Here is a 23775-nt window from a genome sequence, read left to right as displayed (position 1 = left end):
TAGATAGATTTCATTATTATGTGATTATTGTTATTGTTTAGATTTGATTTGTTTACAAGTTGTACACAGATTTAGTTTAGTTAGTAAAGATACTTTTGTTAAATATGAATCAATTATTTCATACAATTTTCAACAGTACATTAGTGGAATGCCCCGAACCCATTGTGCCCATTGTGTATACTGCCCACAGTGCGCAGTATACATACTCGACGGAGTTCATGTGGCAGCTAGGGGCGGTGACGCATTCAACTAAATCTTCGCCGACACCGCTGCCTTCTGGGAGGCAGAACTCAAAACCCGCTAATTGCAATCATGTCAAATCTGGACAGTAAGGTAATTAAAATAGGTTCTTTCTAATTATGTAGTTATTTTTGGTCTTAGGTAAAAAAATCCCTCTAAAACAAGTGGCCTCCGAATAATAACTAAGTAACGGTAAGGTATTTCCTGAAGCATGAAATGGAATTTCAAGCAGAACATCAAAAATGCAATAAAAATCTTTGTTTAAGATATCTCCTAATGAGTTTTTTGGAATATATCTGTCTGGTATGAACTTCTCTGGGCAATACCCTTGACTCAGAGGTCAAAGTACATTACACGGTTGGGTCGAGTCTAGTTCTGTATCCTTTTTCAAATTCTTCTAAATAGAAAAACAGGTGCGCGCTAGTCCACACAAAGCACATTATAGTCTGTTGTACTCTATATCAACGATGTATATTTTGTTTTATGTTTTTGGTTGAATGTATTATTATTTTCACCACAATACGGTTTTAAGAGAAAGTATAACCGAACAATACATTTTCATCATTTTTTTTTAGGCCATACACACGTGAATTACAATTAATAAATGACGTTTTTAGGTAACTTATTTTGTAATGCATTGTCATAATGCTGAAAAAGAAAATAAGTATGGGTATTATACCAGGTGTGCACCTACAAAAAATCATAAGAAACTAATATCTTATTTTTCAAAATTAAGTTTCATGTTTTTGTCTTCAATGAAAATATGCGAAAACATAATTAATATTTTTATTTTAATTCTAGAATGACCCTTAATCGTTAATTTGTATTGAGTTTATCTTAAAATTCTTATAAACAATAACCGTTGATTAAAAGGAAAAGTTGTCTTGCGTGGATGCGTGTACTTTATTTCTATGGCAGATCTAACGATTCGAAAATTTTTTTTTTTTCAATCAATCAAGAAATTTATTTACACAATAATTACCAATACATAGGATACAAAAGTGCAAAAACCACAAATGGTTTGTCTGCACTAAAAATATTGTTTCTTATTTACCATACAGTTTTGTCAGTTTGAAACAGTAGCATGCAGTTTTATGAGTTCTTAATTGTCTCTTGAGTAATTAAAAAAAAAATACAACATTGACACAAATGTCTGTAAAAATTCAACAGTAACAATAATAAATAAACTATTAGAATAAATAACAATAATATATTACTTTAACTTCAACTAAAAATGTATTAACAATAATGAATTAACAATCATTAATGAATTAACAATAACTAATGTATAGTTAACTTCACAGTAAACTAGATAATACATGTCCAGGTAAACTGCAAAAAGTGATGCATTTTATAATACACAGACAACAGCGGCTTTGCCTACAAAGATGGCGGGTTGTCGTGTACACCCCATGTTAACTCTCGTCAACCCGCCACCTCGCATGTAAGCGACAACGTGCCACCACGTCAACCCACCATCACTATTTTATGAGGTGGCGGGTTGTCGTGTACGCTCAATGTTCAATGTCGTCAACCCGCCACCTCACACGTAGACGTCAACCAGCCACCACGTCAACCTGCCACCACACTAAAGAGGTGGCTGGTTGACGTGTATGAACACGTCTAAGCACCACCAGGACAACGTGCCACCACGACAACCCACCACCACACGTTTTTCCGAGGTGGCGGGTTGTCGTGCACGCTAGAGTCAACGTGCCACCCCGACAACGAGCCACCACGTCAACCTGCCACCTCAAACTTCTTCTTCTTTTTGATGGCGGGTTGACGTGGTGGCGGGTTGACGTGGTGGCGCCTTGGCGCGTTCCCATTTTAACAACCAAGGGGAGTTTGTTACCAGCTCTTAGTTCGTGTTCGACACATTTCATTGAAGTATCGTTATAGGAGTCGTAAACAACATCAACTCTACTGGTATTTCTTTGGTTGAGTGTCATTTCAATCTTTGTCATTTGATGTTTCCAAAATTCTTCAAAATATTCCATCTTAGAAACTTCTGCGTTTGGAGTGCTATGTATTATAGCCATTCCATCAAAAATGTTGACTTGATTTTGAAGTTGGTCGAAGGTTTGCATAGACTCGGTGCAATGAGAATCACTTTCTATAATATTGATTAGTTCTGACTTAATACTTTTTTTTAACTGTCCATTTTCAAGAGCTAAGCTAGGAGGGTATGGCATTAACTCGTGCTTCATTACTTCATCCAAACTTAATTTTCTTTGAGAGGCCAACAAAATCGTCTTGGCAATGCTATCATCTAGTGTTGTTGTTTTCTTCTTCTTGTTGTTTTCTTCTGTAGACATGGAATTAAATGAAAAAGTCTTATTACGATGTATTGGGGCAAACAATCCTTTGTTCTTTTGAACCATTCTTTCAGTTTTAAAAGATGCATATTTATCTTGAGCTAGTTTATCCATACTAAGAAGGAACGAGGCGGCTGTATCTGATGGTGACAGTGTCCCACTAACTATGTTTCTCAGTGGAGTATTTGGGTCTGCGAAAGGGTTGTCATGTTGCAAAAAGAAGTTTATCACAGTTTGCACGTCTTGTTCATCTTTTTCGATGCGGCTGACATTCCACTCTTTGTGCGTCGGCTGAACGTCCCCTGTTGGGTCTTGGGCTAGGTCACAAAAGTTGAGGAGGGTCGTTGTAACATCTGCTTTGTGATGGTAAAGAAGACACCATCTCTGTACAGCATGTTCATTTGAGGACAATCCAATCAAACCACCTTGAATCTTGGATGAGCGGATGAGAGATTGTTCTAGAGCCTGGTCTGCTGCAACACTATTGAATTTTCCAGGCGTTTTTTTACCGAAAAATTTCCTTGTTGAAAAGCATTTTCTAACTCTACGGGAAGGTCAGACACGTCTTCTAAATACATAACACATCCTCGAACGTAGTTATAGTGGTTAAATAGTAGGCAGTACGTACGGAATCATTCTTTTGACTACATTAATTAATATGCAGATTCCAGTTCCCTTCTCTATCTGCCTTGACGCAATCCAATAGAAGCTCAACCATATCACAATACTGATCCCAGTACTTGAATGTTTCGTTTTTGGCTGCTTTTTCGTTCCTAAAGTTATTAAAACTCTCAAAGAATTGGCTGTGTTCTTCCTCTATAAGCTCGAAAACTGCTGAAGCTTCTTCCTTGAAGCCCATTGTGTATGTTTGCAACTTCTTTACAAGATATTTTGGAAGCTCTTTATCTTCTAATTCTATGCTTTCTTCTAAGAACTCCTTGAACTGTAGTTTTCTGCATGCTTCGTAAATAATCTTGTGTACACGTATTCCTCTATTATAATGAGTACGGTACCATGCAATACAGACTTTATTGTGTTTTCGCCATACATTCCACTTTCTATAACAATGTCTACAAAGCCTGAATCCTGTAAATACTGACCTATTATTGATAGAAAATTGTTGGCCAAGTGAAAGGTTCCTATTCTAAGGAAAAGTCTTTCAAACCCAGTTGTTTGCAGTTGAATTAATTTTGCCAGTAAATAAACTGCCATGTCACAACTTAGAACTGCATACTTCTGGCCTAGTTGATCATTTATTCTTAAAAAGTTACTCATAACAGTGTACACAGCGTCGCTAGTAGTTGGTTTGGTGGTGCTGGAAATATAGCGCAAAATCCAATTTTTGTTACCGCGGCATGTCAGATTTTGAGGAGTGTTTGTTTGTTTATTTGTTTGTTTGTTTGTTTGAAGTTCAATTACGCATTAACTACTGGACGGATTGGGCTGACATTTGGCATGATGATAGCTTACATTCCCGATTAACATATAGGCAAATAGGCATATTCTTATCTCAAAAATCCTTTTGGGCTCCACCCCAGTGGCTCTGTAATTCCCCATGTTAACCTTATGAGTATTCATATTTAAAGGGAATTAAAGAATTTAGTCAGCTGTTTCAACTAAAAAAGTTGGTTCTATGATATGGAAAAGCATAAAAAAGCTATAAGATTTACCAACAGGGTGCAGCACTATATTTTTTTGCATTTATGAAAACAGAAAACAGCTAATTTGAACTAAGCAGCAACAAAAAACTGTGATTCGCAATGAGAACTGTCAAAATAGGATTGTTTACAGTTATTTTTATGTTTTTCATTTCATGAATAATTTGTGATATTTTGCGAATTGTTGATAATTTATTTTTCTCTATTGTTTAGGTGAAGTGGTAGAACAAGAACATTATGGCTATGGTAGATGTGTAATACTATAGAATACTGTAAATTCAAAAAAGCAAATTTTATCAAACTTAATTCAAACTGTGTCCTCCCTTATTGCAAACGCAAAGCTTGAGTATAACTGCAATAAGCATTTTATACTTATATTCCAACCCCGTACGAAGGACGGGTACTCTGCTAGTTTATATATATATATGTGTGTCCGTTAGCGCGATAACTCGAGCAAAAATGATCCGATTTTGACGAAATTTGGTACAAACGTGTAAACCTACGTTTATTCGAACGAGTTCGCGATCCAGCATAATCCGTCCATGGGAACAGGGGTTTATGGGGTAAAAATGGGTTTTCCCATTTTTGATCCTAAAAACAAAAAAATTTGCAATTTCTTTCTAAACCGTTTTGTAGAGCTTAAAAAATAAATAATTTAGTATATTGAAGCGCTGTTGTATGCCTAACGGTCACGGAGAAAATTCAAAAATAGTGTAATTTAAAATTCCCATGTTATTCTTATGGAGAAAATGAAAGTTGTTGAAGTTTACTTGTTATGGATTGGTTAGACTTTACCATAAATTCTTTATTTAAATCATATGGTTATAATTATTAAAATGTTTTTGTTTTTACTAAAAATGTAAATAAATATGAGTTGAGTGAGTAAATCAATGTGAAAGCCAAGTCCACTTTTTCTGAGTTAATATCTATAATTTCTTTATGGTCCTTCTACGCCACGCGATATGAGCCATGAGAGAGTAACAACATTATTAAAACAGAGAAGTACAGTGAAATCATCCCTTACCAGAATCAAAACCTACATAGAAAATGCGAGTAATACCAATACAGATAGGGCAAACCTGATTGTAAGGCAAGAAAAACTAGATGAACTATTTGATCGGCATCTTCAAATTCATGAAGAAATTAGCAATATAGATGAGGAACAAGCTAATGATTACATTTTAGGAGCTTTTGAGAATGATTATTTTGCAACTAAAGCTAAATTATTAAATTTACTGGGTGAATATCAAACTAATGTCCCTAATCTAGTTCCCGTTCATGCGAATAATTCGGAGAATGATTGGTAATACTGCTGACAGGGAAGCTAAATTACAGTGAATCAGTAACCACCACAGGTAACGTAACAAATTGTTTCTTACCTCATCACGAAGTAATAAAGGAGTCAAGCTCTTCAACCAAACTGAGAGTGGTTTTTAATGCATCCTGTCCTACAAGCACAAGGGTATCTTTGAATGATACACTTATGGTAGGTCCAAACGTCCAGCAGGACTTGTTTTCCATCCTAACACGTTTCCGATTACATGAAATAGTTATGGTTGCTGACTGTGAGAAAATGTCTTGCCAGGTGTTGGTTGATAAAAATGATTGTAAGTTTCAACAAATATTGTGGAGGACAAACAGTTATGAGCCTGTCAAGGTATATAAACTGAAAACAGTAACTTATGGCACCTCTAGTGCTCCCTTCTTAGCTTAGGTGTTTGAAACAGTTATCAGAAGACGAGAAGACACGATTCCCTACAGCTTGCGCTGCTGCAGGCACGGACTTCTATGTGGACGACTTACTAACCGGGTGTCACGATGAGAAGGCTGCTCTACAGTTGCAGGAAGAAATTGATCAACTTTTACGTTCAGGAGGTTTCAAACTACGTAAGTGGTGTTCTAATAGTTCTGCTGTACTAGACAGGATACCAAAAGAGGACAAAGAGTTGCCAAATAAATGGAAGACGTTTGTTGCTAACAGGGTGTCAGAAATACAAGACACTATTCCGCCTTCAAATTGGAATCATGTTAGTTCGTTTGAAAATCCAGCTGATTTGGCTACTAGAGGCATTTCTGGTTCTCATCTGAAGCAATCTAGTCTTTGGTGGCATTTGCCGGAATGGCTAAGGCAAGAGAAATCAAGTTGGCCTCGAAATAACACGAATGTTAACTTAAAAGAAATCCCAGAGTTACGAAAAACATCCACTCAAATTTTGTGTGGACATGACCAGACGGTCTGCGTGTCTGATGGTTGAACCCTCAGACCACAGACGGTCTGAGGTTCCCCCACCACTATTTTTGTCTGGTCTGTGAGTGTGTAGCGCTGTCTGTCAGACGGCCGACCATCGTGACAGTCTTCATCCATTTGTTGGAGTTCTCACCACGGTCTCTCGATTACGAATGTTAGACCGTCTGGTCTGGGCTGGGAGTGTGTAGAGCCGTCCAAGACAGTCTGGTTGCAGCCAGACGGTCTGGTCTGGAGGTCTGGTCTGGTAGTGTGTGGGGGGCTTTACGGAATAACTAAGTTCTGTGTCAAAAATAAGTTCTAGACCAGTGGTATAGCCAGGAAAAATCTATTTTCGCCATAATATGAGTACAAACTTTTGAAAATTTAACATGGGCCTTATGAGAAAACATTCCGCCATTGTTGTCATTTTGTTTACATTTTAAGACATAACGTGACGTTCTGTACCCACGGGCACCTCAGCTTGCGCATGCGCAGAAGTTCTCTATCCACAGTATACTAGCAAAACAAAATACAGTACAAAAGGAAAAACATCAGTGTTACTATTAAGCAAAGATTAAACTGAACTCGATACATAGTAGTCAAGGGTAGCAGTGTGGAGTGTGGGATCTGTTTATGACAATTAGATCACGGTATCTGAAATTTTAAAATGCAATGTAAAGGGAGGGAAACAGGTCCGCGACATAGGAAGTGGCGAAGGAAGTTGTGAAGGTGAGTAGTACGGAGTGTGGGCACTGTTTTTGAAGATAAGATTAAGGTATCTGCAGGCTTAAATTCTATGGGATGGGAGGGAAACAGGTCCGCGACGTAGGAAGTGGTGAAGTAGTAATTGCGAGTAGTCCGGAGTGTGTGAACTGTTTATGACGATTAATTTGAGATATTTGCAATCTTAAAATGCTATGGGGAGGGGGGGAACAAGTTCGCGACGTAGGAAGTGGTGAAGGAAGTAGTCCAGGCGAGCAGTCTGGAGTGTGGGAACTGCTTTTGAAGATTAGATCATTGACTATGAATCCTTAAGGATTCATAGTCAATGATTAGATTAAGGTATCTGCAATTTTAAAATGCTATGGGAAGGGAAGGAAACAGACCCACGACGTAGGAAGTGGTGAACGAAGTAGTAAAGGCGAGCAGTGTGGAGTTTGGGAATGGATTAATGTATCTGCAATACTAAGACTGCTTTCATATTAAACTAATGATTTTACCTGAGCAAAGCTCGGTCCCCAGGTACTTATAATTTTAATCAATAAAACAAGCATTAGTACATCTATTGACTTTTTTTACCGGCACATTAAGTTACTACAAATATCAAATCACGTTTGTTCCTCTCAACTGGCTTTCACCTCTCTGAAAGCAACCCTAGTATACATGTAAAAATACATCATTTCGCACCGTATTGTCATTTAATTGTTTTTCCGGTATCCCTGCAAAACACGTTTCAGGCGTCCGCAGGCATACCAACCCGTATTTATATTACAATTCGATCGAAAAAGTGCCGATGGAAAGAGCCGCAACGCTAATTTTCACGTCACGACGGTGTTGGTAAGTTGGTTGTTGATGGTAGCTGTATTCGTTCTGTCACTGTATTCGGCTGGCTTAGGTATGTTTGTTTTGTTTACTCATTGTTTAGTGTTTACTTTGTTTTTTGTTAGTTAGTCCTACGGCCTACCATTGTCCTCCTACCTTACCCTACCTACCTGCCTAGGTTTAAACCTAGTAGGTTAGGGTAGTTTTGGAAGGTATAATAAAGTTCAGGTAGGTAAGGGATGATCTTATGGTTAAAGATAATATTTTATGTTTTAATGGACAAAGTTGTTAGAATATGTTACCTCCAGACTTTACGATCAGACTGTTTTTGTAGGCTATAATAAAAACACTGCAAAATACTATTATAAAAATTTCAGCAATTTTTGAAATTGTATTTTGCTGTGTTTAACATTTTCTGACATTAAAGGAGTTTGTTAAAGTATTGAAACGAAATCCCCTGTATAGGCCTACTATTTAGGGAACCTTATTGTTATTGGACATTGGTAGGCTAATTGTTTTGGACACCAGATTGACCTAAAACGTTCTGGGTATTTATTGCGACGAACGTGATCATGGGAACCTATATAGATTTATATATCACTAGAAACTAGATTTTTAGCTGAAAATAATGGTGTAAAAATTTTTCCGCGCTCTCAAATATTGACGGAGCTAGGCCTACGGCTGTTTTAAGTTTTATTTACCGGTACTTTGTTTTTTTGACCTAAACCTATTTATAATCCTATGAAATGTTCTCTCCAGATACTTGATATATTACGTTAATATGTAAGTAATTAAAGTAGAAGACTCACTTTTTACCAGGAAATAACAGTGCAAAAATGTCTCAGAGGCCACGAATATTAACTAAGGTAAGTACCGTAAATTAAGATAATTTGCCGTTTTGATTTCCTATATCTACCTTCTATTCTAGTCTGCTACTGCTTGCCGAATTACGGAACGGACTAACTGTTACTTGTAGAACTATACTGAACCTAAAATGAAAATACGAAATTGAAGAGAAGAGAATAAAAATAAGTCAATCAAGTCATTTAAAGTACATTTTTGTGCTACAAACATCTAAGAAACAACACGGCACTGAATAACTTATTTCAGAATGAATTTATTTAGGCATGTGTGGAAGGCAAGCCGGGCTTATGCGGATTCGTGACTGTATTAAGTGTTTTGAAGTTAGGTTAGATTAGAAAGGTAAAGTGTAGGTTATAGTGAACTGAGTTGATAATTTACATTACGCACAGGCAGTTGTTGTGCAATTAAAATAGTGTGTTAAGCACAATGAAAAATAACGATTTCAAAAATGCTGCAAGCATGTTTTGCGCATTTGCAAGGTTTTATTAAAACGAATCTGAGAAGCTTAAAAACAATGTTTATTATACTGTTATATATACAATTTTGTTTGGAAAATCATGGGCTTCAATATTACTGTATACATAAAACATAAGGAACATTTGTTTCAAACAATTTTTAGATAAAAAAAAATATGTTGGAAAATTTTCAAAAAAAAATAAGTTTACGCTCAATGAAATTGTATAAATTATATAGGCCTATAAATATTTGAAAATAGCCACTTTGTTCTAAATTTTATGAGGATTACAAATATGTAATAATATAAGGAAGGAGCAAGTAAATAAGTTATGGGCAAAAAACAGATTTCAGTACATAGCGTTTAGCTAAGAATGCATAGCCTAACCATAGCTAGGAATCTGGCTGATAATTTACATCAATATCACTACCTACTTCTTCAGGAGCATCAACCAGTCCTTCAAAATCACTTAAATCTTCTTATAATGCACCACGTATATCACTACTTTTGATTTTTAATACTAAAACAATGATAAATGTAATAAAACACATCCAGTCATCGGTGCGAGGTTAATCAAGCTGTTTACAAATACGCACGTCAGCTGTCTGCTACAATTATGATCGGCTCGAGAAAAAAAAGCGCTTAGAGACAGACCTCGGGAGAAAGCTTAGAATCTGCCAAATAAAACGATACCTAACTCGATCCAGTTCAATCCGATTTTGTCAGTCATAGAGCTTTCGCCGTAAACAGTGTTTTTGAGTCGAAAAATCGACACAAAATACTACACAAAGTGTGTTATGTGTCGATTTTTCGACACATAACACTCGGAGGGTTAATGCAGTCACGAAACCGTATAAAGTCCGACTTGCCTTCCACACATGCCTTTTCTGTCATCATAGGCTACCTATATTTTATGCTACAGCAAGTTTGGTTTGGTTAGGTTAGTTTAGAATAGTTTAATTTTAATAATAATATGTATTCATAGACTAATCAACATGTTAATTTAAGTCAATAACACAATCACTCATCCCCTGGTTATATTACCAAATGTAAAGCACACTTCATTACTAATTTATTTAATAATACTTTACTGTAGTACTCTCTGATAATATTTAACAAAGTGTTATGACACTAGCGCTCAAGTGTCACCAACATGAACTAGACATGGAAAAACTTCATATTTAAGAATGGAATGAGAAGTCTACCATTGTTTGTTAGTTTATGTTTAATAGTAGTTGTTAGGCTTTAGAAGTATGCCTACGTAAAAATCCTTATTCTAGGTATAAGGATTCAAAAGGGCATAAAAGCTACATGGTTAAAGTAACAATGTTGGCCTATTTTGTGGAGTGGATTGGATTACTGGAACTTGGAACTGGATTTTGTCAAATCCATCATGCCGTTGCCGCCGCCACCCGCCACTAACCATTTCACTAAGCTGCGTACAGCTTAGCTATCTTGTTTCCTGAACGATCTTTATGCTGAAATTAATAAGTTTGCGTTAATTAACCTATTGATTGTTAGTGTGAGTCTAATATTTACTTAAAATCACTTACAATATACATAAATTTAATAGTTAGGCTATACAAAGTTTCTGGTGAGGAAATATCGTCAATTAAAATAGACTAGTCAGTAGACTTACAAAGGTAAATAAAACTTAAAACAGCCGTAACTCCATTAATATTTGTGAGCGCAGAAAAATTTTTGCACCGTTATTTTCAGCAAAAAATCTAGTTTCTGGTGATATATAAAGCTAGGTTCCCATGGTCACGTTCGTCGCAATAATTACCACGTTCTGAAACAAACGCTTTTCCTTGACACCAACCCTACTACTTTCTTAATTAATATTTTGTTGGAAAGGCTTTCTTTTTAACTTAATTAAATAAGTTATATTAGCAATAATAATTTATGCCTGGGTAGCCGAGTGTTTGTAGTCTCCTTCAATTCAAATCTGAAGGTCGCTGGTTCAAATACAAGCAAGATCGTTTCCAGACCCAGATGCCATTTTAACCCAGTCAATCTAGGTAAAAAATCATGGAAACCCGGAAATGCGAGATATAAAGCTGAATTTTGGCACAGATGTTCTTTATGATATCCTTGACCATACCCTAAAAGTCCCCCACCGCCCCATGTGTGCTTCTTCCGGTATAAAGAAAAAAGGGGGGAGGGGGCGAATATTACAGAAACCACGCTTACACGCGCAATGCTTGAGAACAGTAAGATATACAGATATACAAAAAACTGATTTAGATGCAGTAAAATGTGTACACAATAAAGTATACACAACTTAAAGGCAATCGTTGGTTTAGTAGTGAAGCCGGATGCCGGCACGGTGCGATGCCAGCGGTCGCGGTGCGGCAGAGGCAGTCATCGCTCACTGGATTCAACGCGAACGGCGCGTCGTGCATGCACCCTTGAACATGTTTAAAACTGCACCTGCACCCTGCAACGAGACCTTCTCTGGAGGAACAACCCCCCACCACTGCGCAGTGATGAACACTTCCTAATCGTACAGAGCATAGCTGAACCGTCACTGTTGCTGTCAAAACGCCCGGGTTATTTCCTCATAATAGGTCAAACATTAAATTGTTATGTTCCAGTTTCCAGGTTGAAGGAGATTGTAAATAGATCTATGTAAATAAATGTAAATATTATTGTTGAATTATTTGTAGGCCTAGAAGAAATAAGTTTTGAAGATCTTCAGTAATTTAACATTGGGCATAAATTACTATTTTTGTTCATGGCTCTATATAGGCCTACCTGTATATTTAGAATGGCATAAAATTAAATTTTTTTCTTCTTTTTTTTATTATAAAACGAGTAACATAGTTACAATATTAATTTTATTAATAGTTATTATAAATTTATTTATTTATTTGGTCAGTACATTTAGATAATACTACGGATAGATACTTAGAATAAGGTATAGCCTATGTTTAAAAAAAAGTATCTGCTGACTTGTTAACATTGTTTATACAAAAGTAAAAAAAAAAAATATTTTCACATATTGCGTTTAACTATAAAGTATGTTTCAACATTTATTTAGAATGTTTGCCTAAATATAGGTAGATTGATTTTCATAATTTATTTTCCAGGATACAAAGAAGAATTTTTTTATAAGGATATTATATATTGAGGAAGATTGAAGGATTAGTTTGACTTATTTATATTTGAAACTTTTAATAATTAGTTTACAAATAATTCATAATCCTTAATTAATTACATAACATCATTAAATGGCTACTCAGTTCCTATCAGTAAGGGCCGGCGCGCACTATCCCGACCACGACCACGACCACGACTCCGACTGGTCGGATACGACCAGTTTTATAATAGGAATAAACGGAACAGCGCGCACTGGTCGACTGGTCGGACCCTGGTCGGGCCCTGGTCGCACGACCAAAATTTTCCAGTTTGGTCGGGCCCGACCCGCTGGTCGTTGCAGCCAAAAATAGCACACAATTTAATGGGACGACGCGCACTACCTCCAACTTGCCTCCGACCCGACCAGTACACCACTCAACCCCCAGTATTTCTAGACTAATCAAACGGTGAGCACTAGTTTTTTGCACCGGTCTGTGAAGTGACTCATTTGGTAAAATGTCGCAGGATTTTGACACTTTTGAAACCTGTCTTCATATTGACGTAGCTCTTCATAAAATGTTGCAAAATGCCCTTTCAGACCTAACAGTTAACATTAGATATACCCAGTATAGTGTCTTCTTCCGCTTAAAGCCGGGTTTACACGATGCCAGTTGGCGAGACAATTGTCAGGAGACAACTGACTGGCTTGGAATTACTAGCTTCGTGTAAACACTTCAGGCCAATTGGCAAGCCAATTGGTCCGCCAACTGTCCCGAAATCCAGTTGTCTCCGGGAGTAGACTTGGGACAATGAGCTGGGCCCAGTGAGGCCCCCACCCCTCGAAAACCCAGTTGTCGTGACAATTGGCGCCGTGTAAACGGTGTAGAGGCCAATAGCACTGTTGTGTCTTTTAGCAGTAGTACCCTGGTTCACTATAAAATGCCTGGGCAAGTGTTGGCCACGTGTGAACAGGTTCTCGTTCAACTTGCCTGGCCTACGACAATTCCAAAACCACGTGATGCCAATTGGCAAAGACAATTGTCTCGCCAACTGGCATCGTGCAAACCCGGCTTAACGTACATACAATACAAATGCACCATAACAACTACTTCTTCAACAATCATCTTGGCACTGAAGTTTGTAAAACATTCGTTGCCTTGGTCGGGTCGTGCTCTGGTTGCATGGCGAATTACAACCACTGGTCGGGCGTTTGGTCGTGGTCGTGGTCGTGGTCGGGATAGTGCGCGCCCGGCCTAAAGAGGGCTCGGGATTGGAAGAAATTGCTCCGGGTCGCAGGAATTTTATCCCCCTGGAATTTTACCCCCTGGGCAAAGCTGACGTCACTATGACGTAGTAACCTGAGTGGCCAAAAGTTTGTTCGCGGCCGGAATTTTACCCCCATTGATTTTGAAGTCTAATGGAAAATAGCCAGAGCGTGATTAATTAGGTTAGCGATAAAAACCGGAATTTTACCCCCTGTCCATATAACTAGCGTTTAGACAACTGAAGATGTACGGGCCGGATTTTTACCCCCGGATTTTCACCCCCGGAATTTTACCCCTGGATTTTTACCCCCCGGAATTTTACCCCCGGATTTTCACCCCCTGGCCGATTTTAGAAATCGAATTATTGATTTTCTTATTTCTGTTTTTAATTAGGTAGTTGTAAACATTTCATTCTTTAGTAGCCTATCTTTATTTATTTATTTTATAATCTCAACTAAGTAAACAGAATTCACTGTTTAATTTTGATGTTCGGGATTTGCGTTTGGGGCCAACTGTTGGTTATGTAAAATAAACTGAGAAACTCATTTAAATGATAATTGGGAGAAAATGTCTTCGCAAAGAAACAATATGGCATATTTTGTCATTGTTACAATACAAACAAAAAACATTGTTTTACCACGGTTGTATAATAAATCGTTAAAGAAATCTACGAATCCATTACCATTCTGATGTTTGTTTATACGTCATATTAATCAACAGTTGGCTTCAAAGATCGAATCCTGATACTCGAATCTCAAAATTAAAATCAAAAAACCTTTTCGATTATTTGATGTTACAAAGAAATTAAGATAGGCTACTTAATAATAATAAAATGTTTACTATTAAATTAAAACAGAATGAAGATAGTTAATCATTCTCACTAATTTATATATCTGGCCAGGGGGTAAAATTCCAGGGGTAAAAATCCGGGGGTAAAATTCCAGGGGTAAAAATCCGGGCCGTACACTCTAGGTTTTTATAATTTGATGTGCTCTGATTAAATTCACAACCATGAAAATATATGTTTGATTACGCGTTTAATCCATCGAGCTGATGTCGCGAAACTCTAAAGTTCGCGGTCTCGTCATGTAACCTTTTTATCATGGACGCCTTTTTAGATGGAAAATTTTGATATAGCCTACTACTATATATCTAAAGAACAAACTTATTGACTTTAATGGCTCCAATATAATTATTACTGATCTACCCATTAAAAATTAGGTGTCATATTTAAGGTAGTTAATCCAATTTGTACAAATATTATTTTAGGCTATGTTAGTAATCGTTTCTGATTGTACTTAAAATATATAATAGTAAAACTTTTAAATATTACTTTATCCTGTACATTATTTATTGAATACAATGCTTATGTTATGTTTTTAGGCCATTGTACAAGTTTATTCTGGAGTTTATTCATACTATTGCCAGCTTAAATATACTTTTTAAGGGTGAAAAATTAAGTGTTGTTTTGACGAAAACCATTGGTAAAGTAAATTTAGGACAGTGCAACTTTGTATGAAAATACCCCCACCGCAGCGAACCTGCAGACTAAGTGAATTTCTATTTGCCCGATTGGATTTTTAATTAAATCTATTTAAATAACATTATGCCTAACAAGTACGTAGGTTTGCTGCTACAGGGAGGGTAATGATGTGCGTTTTTTAGTAAAATATCAATAGCTTAGTATAAATTAAGTTTATTTGCCAAGTTTGATGAAAATATATCCGTAAACAAGCAAACTACAACAGCTAACTTATTCTTCTTAAGAATAACATGGGAACTTTAAATTTATAATTTTTTGAATTTTCTTCGTAACCAATAACCTTACAAAAACACTTTAATATACTGAAATATTTGATTATTTAAGCTTTTTAAAATGGTTTATAGAGAAATTAGAAATGTTTGTGTTTTGAGGGTAAAAATGAGAAAATTCAATTTTTACCCCATAAAACCATATTTTTACCCCATAAAACCCCCTGTAAACACTCGTTCCCATGGTCCGATCATGCTGATTTTCCAACTCATTTAAGATTATCCCATCTTACACCTCAAGCCAAATTTAATCAAAATCGGACCAAAATTACTCAAGTTATCGTGTTCAAGGACACGTTTAAATAAGTTGCGTCCCCTCCCCCCCTTTATTTCGTTAAAACGGGGGAAGCACACAGGGGACGGGCGGGGACTTTTAGGCTGTGATTTTACATACCATAAAGGACATCCTGTGCAAAAAATTAGCTTCATATCTCACATTTCCGGGTAAAAACCTAGATTTACTGGGCTATTTGTTATTGGGCATTAATGGTTCTATCTATCAAATACCCCGCTGCAGCAAACCTGCCGACTAAGCAAATTTCCATTTGCCTGGATTGATTTTCAATTTTTAAGCTAGTAAATTAACATTTATGTTTAACTAATACCTAGGTTAGCTGATACAGGAAAACTAATAAAGTGTGTTTTTATTAAAATATCAATAGCTTAGTATGAAATAAAATCCGCCAAGTTTGTTCAAAATATATCCATAAACAAGCCAACTACAACATTTTACAATATTCTCCATAAGAATAACATGGGAATTTAAAATTAACAATTTTTTGAATTTTCTCCGTAACCATTCACCATACAAAAACACTTTGATATACCAAATTATTTGTTTTTTTAAGCTCTTTAAAAAGGTCTGGAGAAAAATTGCTAAATTTTGTGTTTTAAGGGTAAAAAATGAGAAAACCCCATTTTTACCCAATAAAATCCCCCGTTACACCCCGTTCCCATGGTCCAATCATGCTGGTTCGCAAACTCATTCAAGTTTATCCAGCCTTACACCTTTAAACCAAATTTTATCAAAATCGGACAAAAATTACTTAAGTTATCGTCCGGACGGACACATATATCTATATATATCTATATATAGATACTAGCTGTACCCGCGGGCTTTGCCCCGTTTAACTTTTTAATTTTCAAAATGAGCTCGTTCGCATGGCTCAACCACGTCCTGGTTAAAGTTCGTTCGCTACGCTCACTCACCTTTAGGTTGGAGCTCGTTCGCTGCGCTCACTTGCCTTCAGGTTAGCTCGTTCGCTACACTAACTCGCCTCCAGGTTGAAGTTCGTACGCTACGCTCACCCACCTTTTGGTTGCAAATTAGCTGTTGTCATAAATTAAAAAAATATAATAGTGCTGCACCCTGTTGGTAATCCTTGTAACTTTAATGCTATTGCGAATCATAGAACAGTACCAACTTGTTTAATTGAAACAGCTGTTAAGATTCATTAATTCCATTTAAATATGACTACATGTATAAGGTTAACATGGAAAACTCCAGAGCCACTGGGGCGGAGCCCGAGAGTCCGATCAGAATAAAAACAACTTAGTTTTCCTATTTAATGCCTAAAGAATCAGTGTACCAAATTTCAGCCTCCTAGGTAAATGGGAAGTGGGAGAATTAGTGATGAGTGAGTGAGTGAGTCAGTCAGTCAGTGAGTCAGTGAGGGCTTTGCCTTTTATATATATAGATACTAGCTGGCCCGACAGACGTCGTCCTGTCCTAATGTGGTTTTATGTCAATGCTCCTTCATTTTCAAGATGAGCTCGTTCGGATGGCTCAATCACGTCCTGGTTGAAGTTCGTTTGCTATGCTTACTCACCTTTAGGTTGGAGCTCTTTCGCTGCGCTCACTTGCCTTCAGGTTAGTTCGTTCGCTACGCTAACTCGCCTCCAGGTTGAAGTTCGTTCGCTACGCTCACTCACCTTTTGGTTGCAAATTAGCTGTTGTCATAAATTTAAAAAAATATTGTGCTGCACCCTGTTGGTAAACCTATTAACTTTTTTATGCTATTGAACATCACAGAATCAAACTGTCTAGTTGGGCCAGCTGTTAAGATTCTTTGATTCCATTTAAATATGAGTACTCATAAGGTTAACATGGGAAACTCCAGAGCCACTGGGGCGGAGCCCTTTTGACGGATCTGTACCAAACTTCGCACAAACCATCCTTGAAAAATGCTTAATAATGCCCGAAAGTTTCATTACTATCTGTCGAGCGGTTTCGAAGTCCATAAAGGACAAACAAACAAACAAACATACAACAAAAATACATTGGATTTTATATATATAGATATATACATATATAAAAATTTGAACGAATGGTGTTTTTGGCCTCTGGGGACATCAAAATGAAAAAGTAAATCGGTCCCGGGCCTAGGTCTTACCATGAGACCTACGGTAATACTTTACTACCCTTTGACGTCAAACGGGGTGAAGCCAATGGTAATAGCTAGTGCCATATAAAAGTGTGCTCCCTGATGTAACCTATTGAAAAGTTAATAGGGTGTGGTCATACATACTTTTGCCTAACCTTGGATATAACCACCATGTTTCTCTTTAGGAAAACTAATAATTAGCTATAAAAATGAATCACAAGACTAATAAGAAGAGTAAAGATAAGAAAAATGGATCCGGTACAACATGTTACCCTGATAAATTAACACAAGAATTAGCTGAAACATTAGAAGAAATCACAAGTTCTGGCAAAAACATGTTGGAGGAAGCAGATTTTTTGAGGATAAAAAATATTTGCAGGTAAGAGGTTTTTATTTGGAAAGTATTGAATGTGAAAAAACATTGTATTTTATATATATATATATATATACTAGCTGACCCGGCGAACTTCGTATCGCCTAAGTTATAGGTTTCCCCTAAGACAGACCGATGGAAAGAAAGTACCGTTACGTTTAATTTTAAAGATGATCTCGTTCGCATCGCTCAATCACGTCCTGGTTGAAGTTCGTTCGCTACGCTCACTCACCTTTGGGTTGGAGCTCGTTCGCTACGATCACTCACCTTTAGGTTGGAGCTCGTTTGCTGCGCTCACTTGCCTTCAGGTTAGCTCGTTCGCTACGCTCACTCGCCTCCAGGTTGAAGTTCGTTCGCTACGCTCACTCACCTTTTGGTTGCAAATTAGCTGTTGTCATAAATGTAAAAGAAATAATAGTGCTGCACACTGTTGGTAATCCTTGTAACTTTAATGCTATTGAACATCATAGAACAGAACCAACTTGTTTAATTGAAACAGCTGTTAAGATTCATTAATTCCATTTCTCATAAGGTTAACATGGGAAACTCCAGAGCCACTGGGGCGGAGCCCTTTTAAGAATTTCGAAACGGGAAATAGTTTACGTCCGATTCGCATACCTACAGAATTTACACACCAAATTCCATAACGATCGGTGAAGTCGTTCCGGAGGAGTTTGCAGACAAACACTGTGACACGAGAATTTTATATATTAGATATAGCCTATATATATATATACACAGGGTGGTCGCGAATAAGCGTTAAACTTTTTATTGGGTATAAGAGGAGCATAAATAGAACTCGTAAACGTGGTTTAGAAAAATCTATCTCATACACACCCCCAGAGATGAGTTGTTTTAAGTTTTTTTTGAAAAAAATTGACATAAATTACAAAAATGTTGCATTTTTCGGGTTATTTTAAAACTTCCATCAACATTTAACAGTGAGTACCATAGCGTTCTCCACCAAATTTTGAATAAAATACATGTACTTCAACTTGCCTTTGAATCTGCATAGCTACTTATTAAAATTGAAAAAAAATAAAAATTTGTGTTTTTAAAAAAAATATTTAAAAAAATACGTAAACATAAATTTTTGTTAAAGAAGGTTTTAAAGAGCAGCAAATACTTTTGAAAACTGCTCCATAATCTTTTAAGCTTTCAAACAATACCATAAAACGTAATATTTGATCCCAATAAATGTCCACTATTCAAGTTTGAATGGCGTAAAACACAGGTTATCCAAAACATTTTAGGCCCTACTATTAAAAACAGTTTCATCTATAATATTACAGCCTTGTTCAATGTTCATTATTATAAATTATTAAATTATAATGAACAGCTAGTGGCCCCAACAATGATCTGGGGTTTCTTCGTTGTGTATAAATCACGTATTAATCTACATAAGACGATTTTGAGTGGTTTTTAATAGGGGTCACAACATGTTTTCCAATTAAGAATATGCAGGAATACATTTTGTGTATGGTTCTTCCAACGCAAACTCAAGTGAGTCTCAACGAGAGTACTCTCTTCGCTATCCTGATCAGCGCGTCCCGAGTACGCACGTATTGGCCAGAGTTCACCAGCGTCTAGCAGAACAGGGAACTGTGCATCGAGTCTACGTGGAGGAAGATATCCTGAAGCGCGTGGATGAAGAGCCGGAGATCAGCAGTACGAATTTTGCTAGGGCTACTGGTGTAAGTAAAACAACTTTCTTGAAAGCTTTGCAGAAAAATAACTTTCATCCCTATCACTTTACTAAGGTTCAAGGCCTTGAGTCTATTGATTACGTCCCTAGGGTAGACTTCTGTCGATACCCCTGAACTGTGATATTGAAGAAAATCACTTTTTCAAGAAGATTTTGTGGACAGATAAAGCTCTCTTTACTATACAAGGTGTGTTTAGTTTCCACAACATGCATATGTGGAAAACGGGAAACCAAAACACACTAAGGGAGATGTCCTTCCAAAACAGATTTACCATAAACGTATGGGCAGCAGTGGTAGGGGATAGATTATTAGGCCCTCAAACTTTTCAGGGCAACCTGAACGGAGATGTCTACCTCGACTTCCTACAGAATAATTTGCCTCAAATTCTGGATGCTATTGACCCTGCTCTTCGTCATGAAATTATCTTCCAACAAGACGGAGCTCCGCCTCACTTCACCAGTCAAGTGAGAGAATAGCTTCACTTCAACTACCCCACTTGGATCGGACGAGGAGGCACTGTTTCTTGGCCTGCCAGATCTCCGGATCTTAACCCTATGGATTTTTGTTGTTTGGGGGTTTATGAAATCCGTCGTCTACGCAACCCCTGTAAACACTGAAGAAGAACTATAATACAATGTTATCATACTTGTCTTAAAATACCTTCATGCGTATGGTCACTATTTCAGAATAAAGTATTAAAGTATCTTCTTCTACAACCATCTAGATGACAACTGTGAATAAGTACAGTAACACTCTTTATTCACCTTGCAAACTTGTTATGAATTAAGTGTTTTAAATCTTTTTCCAAGGTGTGTTTGTTGAATCTTGTTTACCAAAACTTTACTTTTAATTTAAAATGTTGATATATTTAGGTTGTTTACTGTGTTTTTTTATTGAAAATTTTAGATCAATTTTATTTTAAATAAACCCAATAAAATGCTGTTTAAACAAGAACATTATTATTTTTTGTGTTTATAATTGAGTACGCTCTAGAAATTCAGAATAAATAATAATCAACCTATTGTTTACTTAATTTGGTGCTACTGTAAAAAACTTATAACTTTACTTTAAGGTTCAATGATTGTAAGCTAATAATTATACATTAAACTGTTAGTTGGTTTGTTTTAGACGCTCAGATAAATATGTGAAGGAAGCATACGATTTTCTTTTGCAACACCTCAATAAGAACCATGCTGAGGTTCGACGAAGTGCCTTTCAAGTTTGTAACCAAATTTTCAGGTAAGCCTTATTCTGTTTTTGTTATTTACTATTTTTTAAATTTAATACTAAAAAAATAATGATAGTCACTTTAGGCATCACTTTTGATTATTTTTCCTAAATGCATTTTTACTTTAGGAACAGCTCGACCAGATCTGTATTTATGCTAATGCAAGAAACAAATTAAACTCAGCCATAAGCAGTGGAAAACCTCTATTTTCAAGGCAATCAAAGAATAAAGACCCAAAAGGTTTTTGGCCATTGTTGAATACGCCGTGTACTAGGCTCGATCAGAGAAATTGAGTGTGCCTTCTCTCCTGAGGACTTGAATCAATTTTTCTCCACAATGGGCAGCATAACTTGTGTTAACAGGAGCAGGATTGAGTTTTACAACGAGAACCTAGAACCTCAGTAGCCAAGTGAAGACCAAATTATCATTCAGTCTAGTGACAGAGAAAAGAATAAATACTCCCGCCGCAGCAAACCTGCAGACTAAGCTAATTTCCATTTAACTGATTGGATTTACACTAAAATGTCTACTTAAAAATATAACATTTATTCCCTATTTAAATAGAATTAGTTTAACAAGTACTTAGGTTTGCTGCATCAGGGAGGGTAAAACTGTTTTTTTTTTTGTAAAATATTAATAGTTAGTAAGAAATACAAACATTTTCCAAATTTGATCAAAATATGTTCATAAACAAGCAAACTACAACAGTTTACTTATTCTCCATTCCATAAGAATAACATGCTCCGTAACCATTAGGCGCATAATAACGCTTCAATATACTAAATTATTTATTTTTTTAAGCTCTACAAAATGGTTTGGAAATAAATTGCTAAATTTTATGTTTTTTTCGTCAAAAATGGTAAAAACCTATTTTTACCTCATAAAACCCCCCGTAAACCCCCGTTCCCATGGTCCGATCATGCTGGATTGCGAACTCGTTCGAATAAACGTAGGTTTACATGTTTGTACCAAATTTCATCAAAATCTGATCATTTTTGCTTAGAGTTATCGTGCTAACGGACACACATATATATATATACTTTTGTACCCACCCGGAGAGGCAGTCACCGCGCTGGTAATTTACTTGGTGTGGCAGTCACCCGCCCGAAAGCCAGTCAGCTCTCCCAAAAGCCAGTCAGGTATGGCTTCCCGTGCACTTTATACGTTTGAAAACAGCTTAACCGGTGCTGCTGCCTGTGTCGATAAGCGTAACTACAATACCAAATGTGGAGACTGTCTCATCGTGTGTTCTATCGTGGAGTAGTGTAGCCAGTATGGCACCCTCCTCGCCTACTTTGTAGCGGTAACACCCAGTGGTCGGTAACCTTCGTTTACTCCTTGTTACTATTGATGTTGGGATATTGATTAACTACGTGTTAATGTTTAAACATGTTCATATTCCAAATAAAAATGATGCACCTCTAATAAGGAACTACGAATATTAATTAATTATTATAAATGGTTGAATCTTAAAAACCTACCCGGTCATCATCCCAAATTTTTATTTTAATTTTTTTTCACCTTCAGTAGAAATTTTAGTCAATATCTCCTTTATTGACGTACAATATCTACAGTGTGTCCACGGACCTGGAAGATCGGGAATTATACGGATTTTCTTTATCTCTGGAAATATACGTGAATCTTCTCCGAGATACGGAAACTGTTTTTTTACGCTATTGCGTAACGCGAAGGAGGAACTATTACATGTGGCAACGATATTATTCTATCTGATAAGAATAACCACGAAACTACACTCGATAGATAAAAGATGTTTATAATAATTTTAATTTTACAAACAATTACAGGAATTCTATTTTGGGACGGATGAAAGATAAGGAAGCAACAAAAAGTGGTCACGAGTACAAATACTGGGGGGGGGGGGGGTACTGTACACCATGACAAACGCCAGAAACGATTATTTTTTGACTTTTCAGATTCCTTATCAAATCTCTCTCTCTCTTTCTCTCCCTCCCTCTCTTTCACTCCCCCCCCTCTCTCTCTCTAACGATGTACAGTTTGTGGACTTTACTATTTAAGTTTCCCTGCAACTATTTCAGTTCAATCCTATTCCTATCCTTATGGTTTCCTTTCTATTGTTTTTTTTTTTAATAAATAGTAAAGCTGGCTAAACTATTTTTTATTTTGTTTTCTTGAAACCCAACACTCTTTACCATCCGGTATTCTGCAGAGTAAAATGTTTAACACTGTGTTTATTAAAATTGAACGGCCTCACAATTTCGTGTTTTATTTTTTTTAAGTAATAGTAACTTGCATATTTATATATACCAATAAGTGCTGCAAGCTGTAATGAATGCTTCTGTTTAATATCAAAATAAGTTATGAATTAATTTTTGATAATACATCGGTCATTGAATACCAACTATAATGTGATGGGGTTTTCTATTTGTAGCTTAAACTTGCAAATACATTAGAACATCGCTCATCTGGGATCGGATCAACACGATGCCTATATATTATATAACCTCAGAAATCCCAAGAAAATGTTTTATGAATTGTGTTTTTCAGTCTAATATTTCTATATGAACTATATATCTATTTACGGCAATTTTTATCTGCAGTAGGTTCCCCATTATTGAAACATTACAGTTCATTTGGCAAAAAT

General features: G+C 36.5%; 1 protein-coding gene across 5 annotated transcripts in view; it reads left to right on the top strand.

Moving 5' to 3' along the window:
* The first annotated feature begins 7910 nt into the window (after positions 1-7910).
* LOC128983558 (UV-stimulated scaffold protein A-like) overlaps positions 7911-23775 on the top strand; it is a 157174-nt gene continuing 141309 nt past the window's right edge. Inside the window, exons 1-3 of one of the 5 annotated variants that reach the window (XM_054402873.1) lie at positions 7911-8000; positions 18031-18224; positions 21053-21163. In XM_054402873.1, coding sequence (XP_054258848.1) covers positions 18055-18224; positions 21053-21163 — 281 coding nt within the window. In that variant the 5' untranslated portion in view covers positions 7911-8000; positions 18031-18054. Of the gene's footprint in view, positions 8059-8122; positions 8214-10724; positions 10947-18030; positions 18225-21052; positions 21164-23775 lie in introns of those variants that run through there. The other 4 variants (XM_054402872.1, XM_054402870.1, XM_054402871.1 and 1 more) reach the window with 4 other exon arrangements.

Source organism: Macrosteles quadrilineatus, unplaced genomic scaffold (genome assembly GCF_028750875.1).
Source record: "Macrosteles quadrilineatus isolate MER2022 unplaced genomic scaffold, UCM_ALF_1.0 Scaffold_1__1_contigs__length_201487025, whole genome shotgun sequence".
NCBI classification, from domain to species: domain Eukaryota; kingdom Metazoa; phylum Arthropoda; class Insecta; order Hemiptera; family Cicadellidae; genus Macrosteles; species Macrosteles quadrilineatus.
The sequence above is the reverse complement of the archived record's forward strand: the minus strand, read 5'-3'. Positions and strand labels throughout refer to the sequence as shown.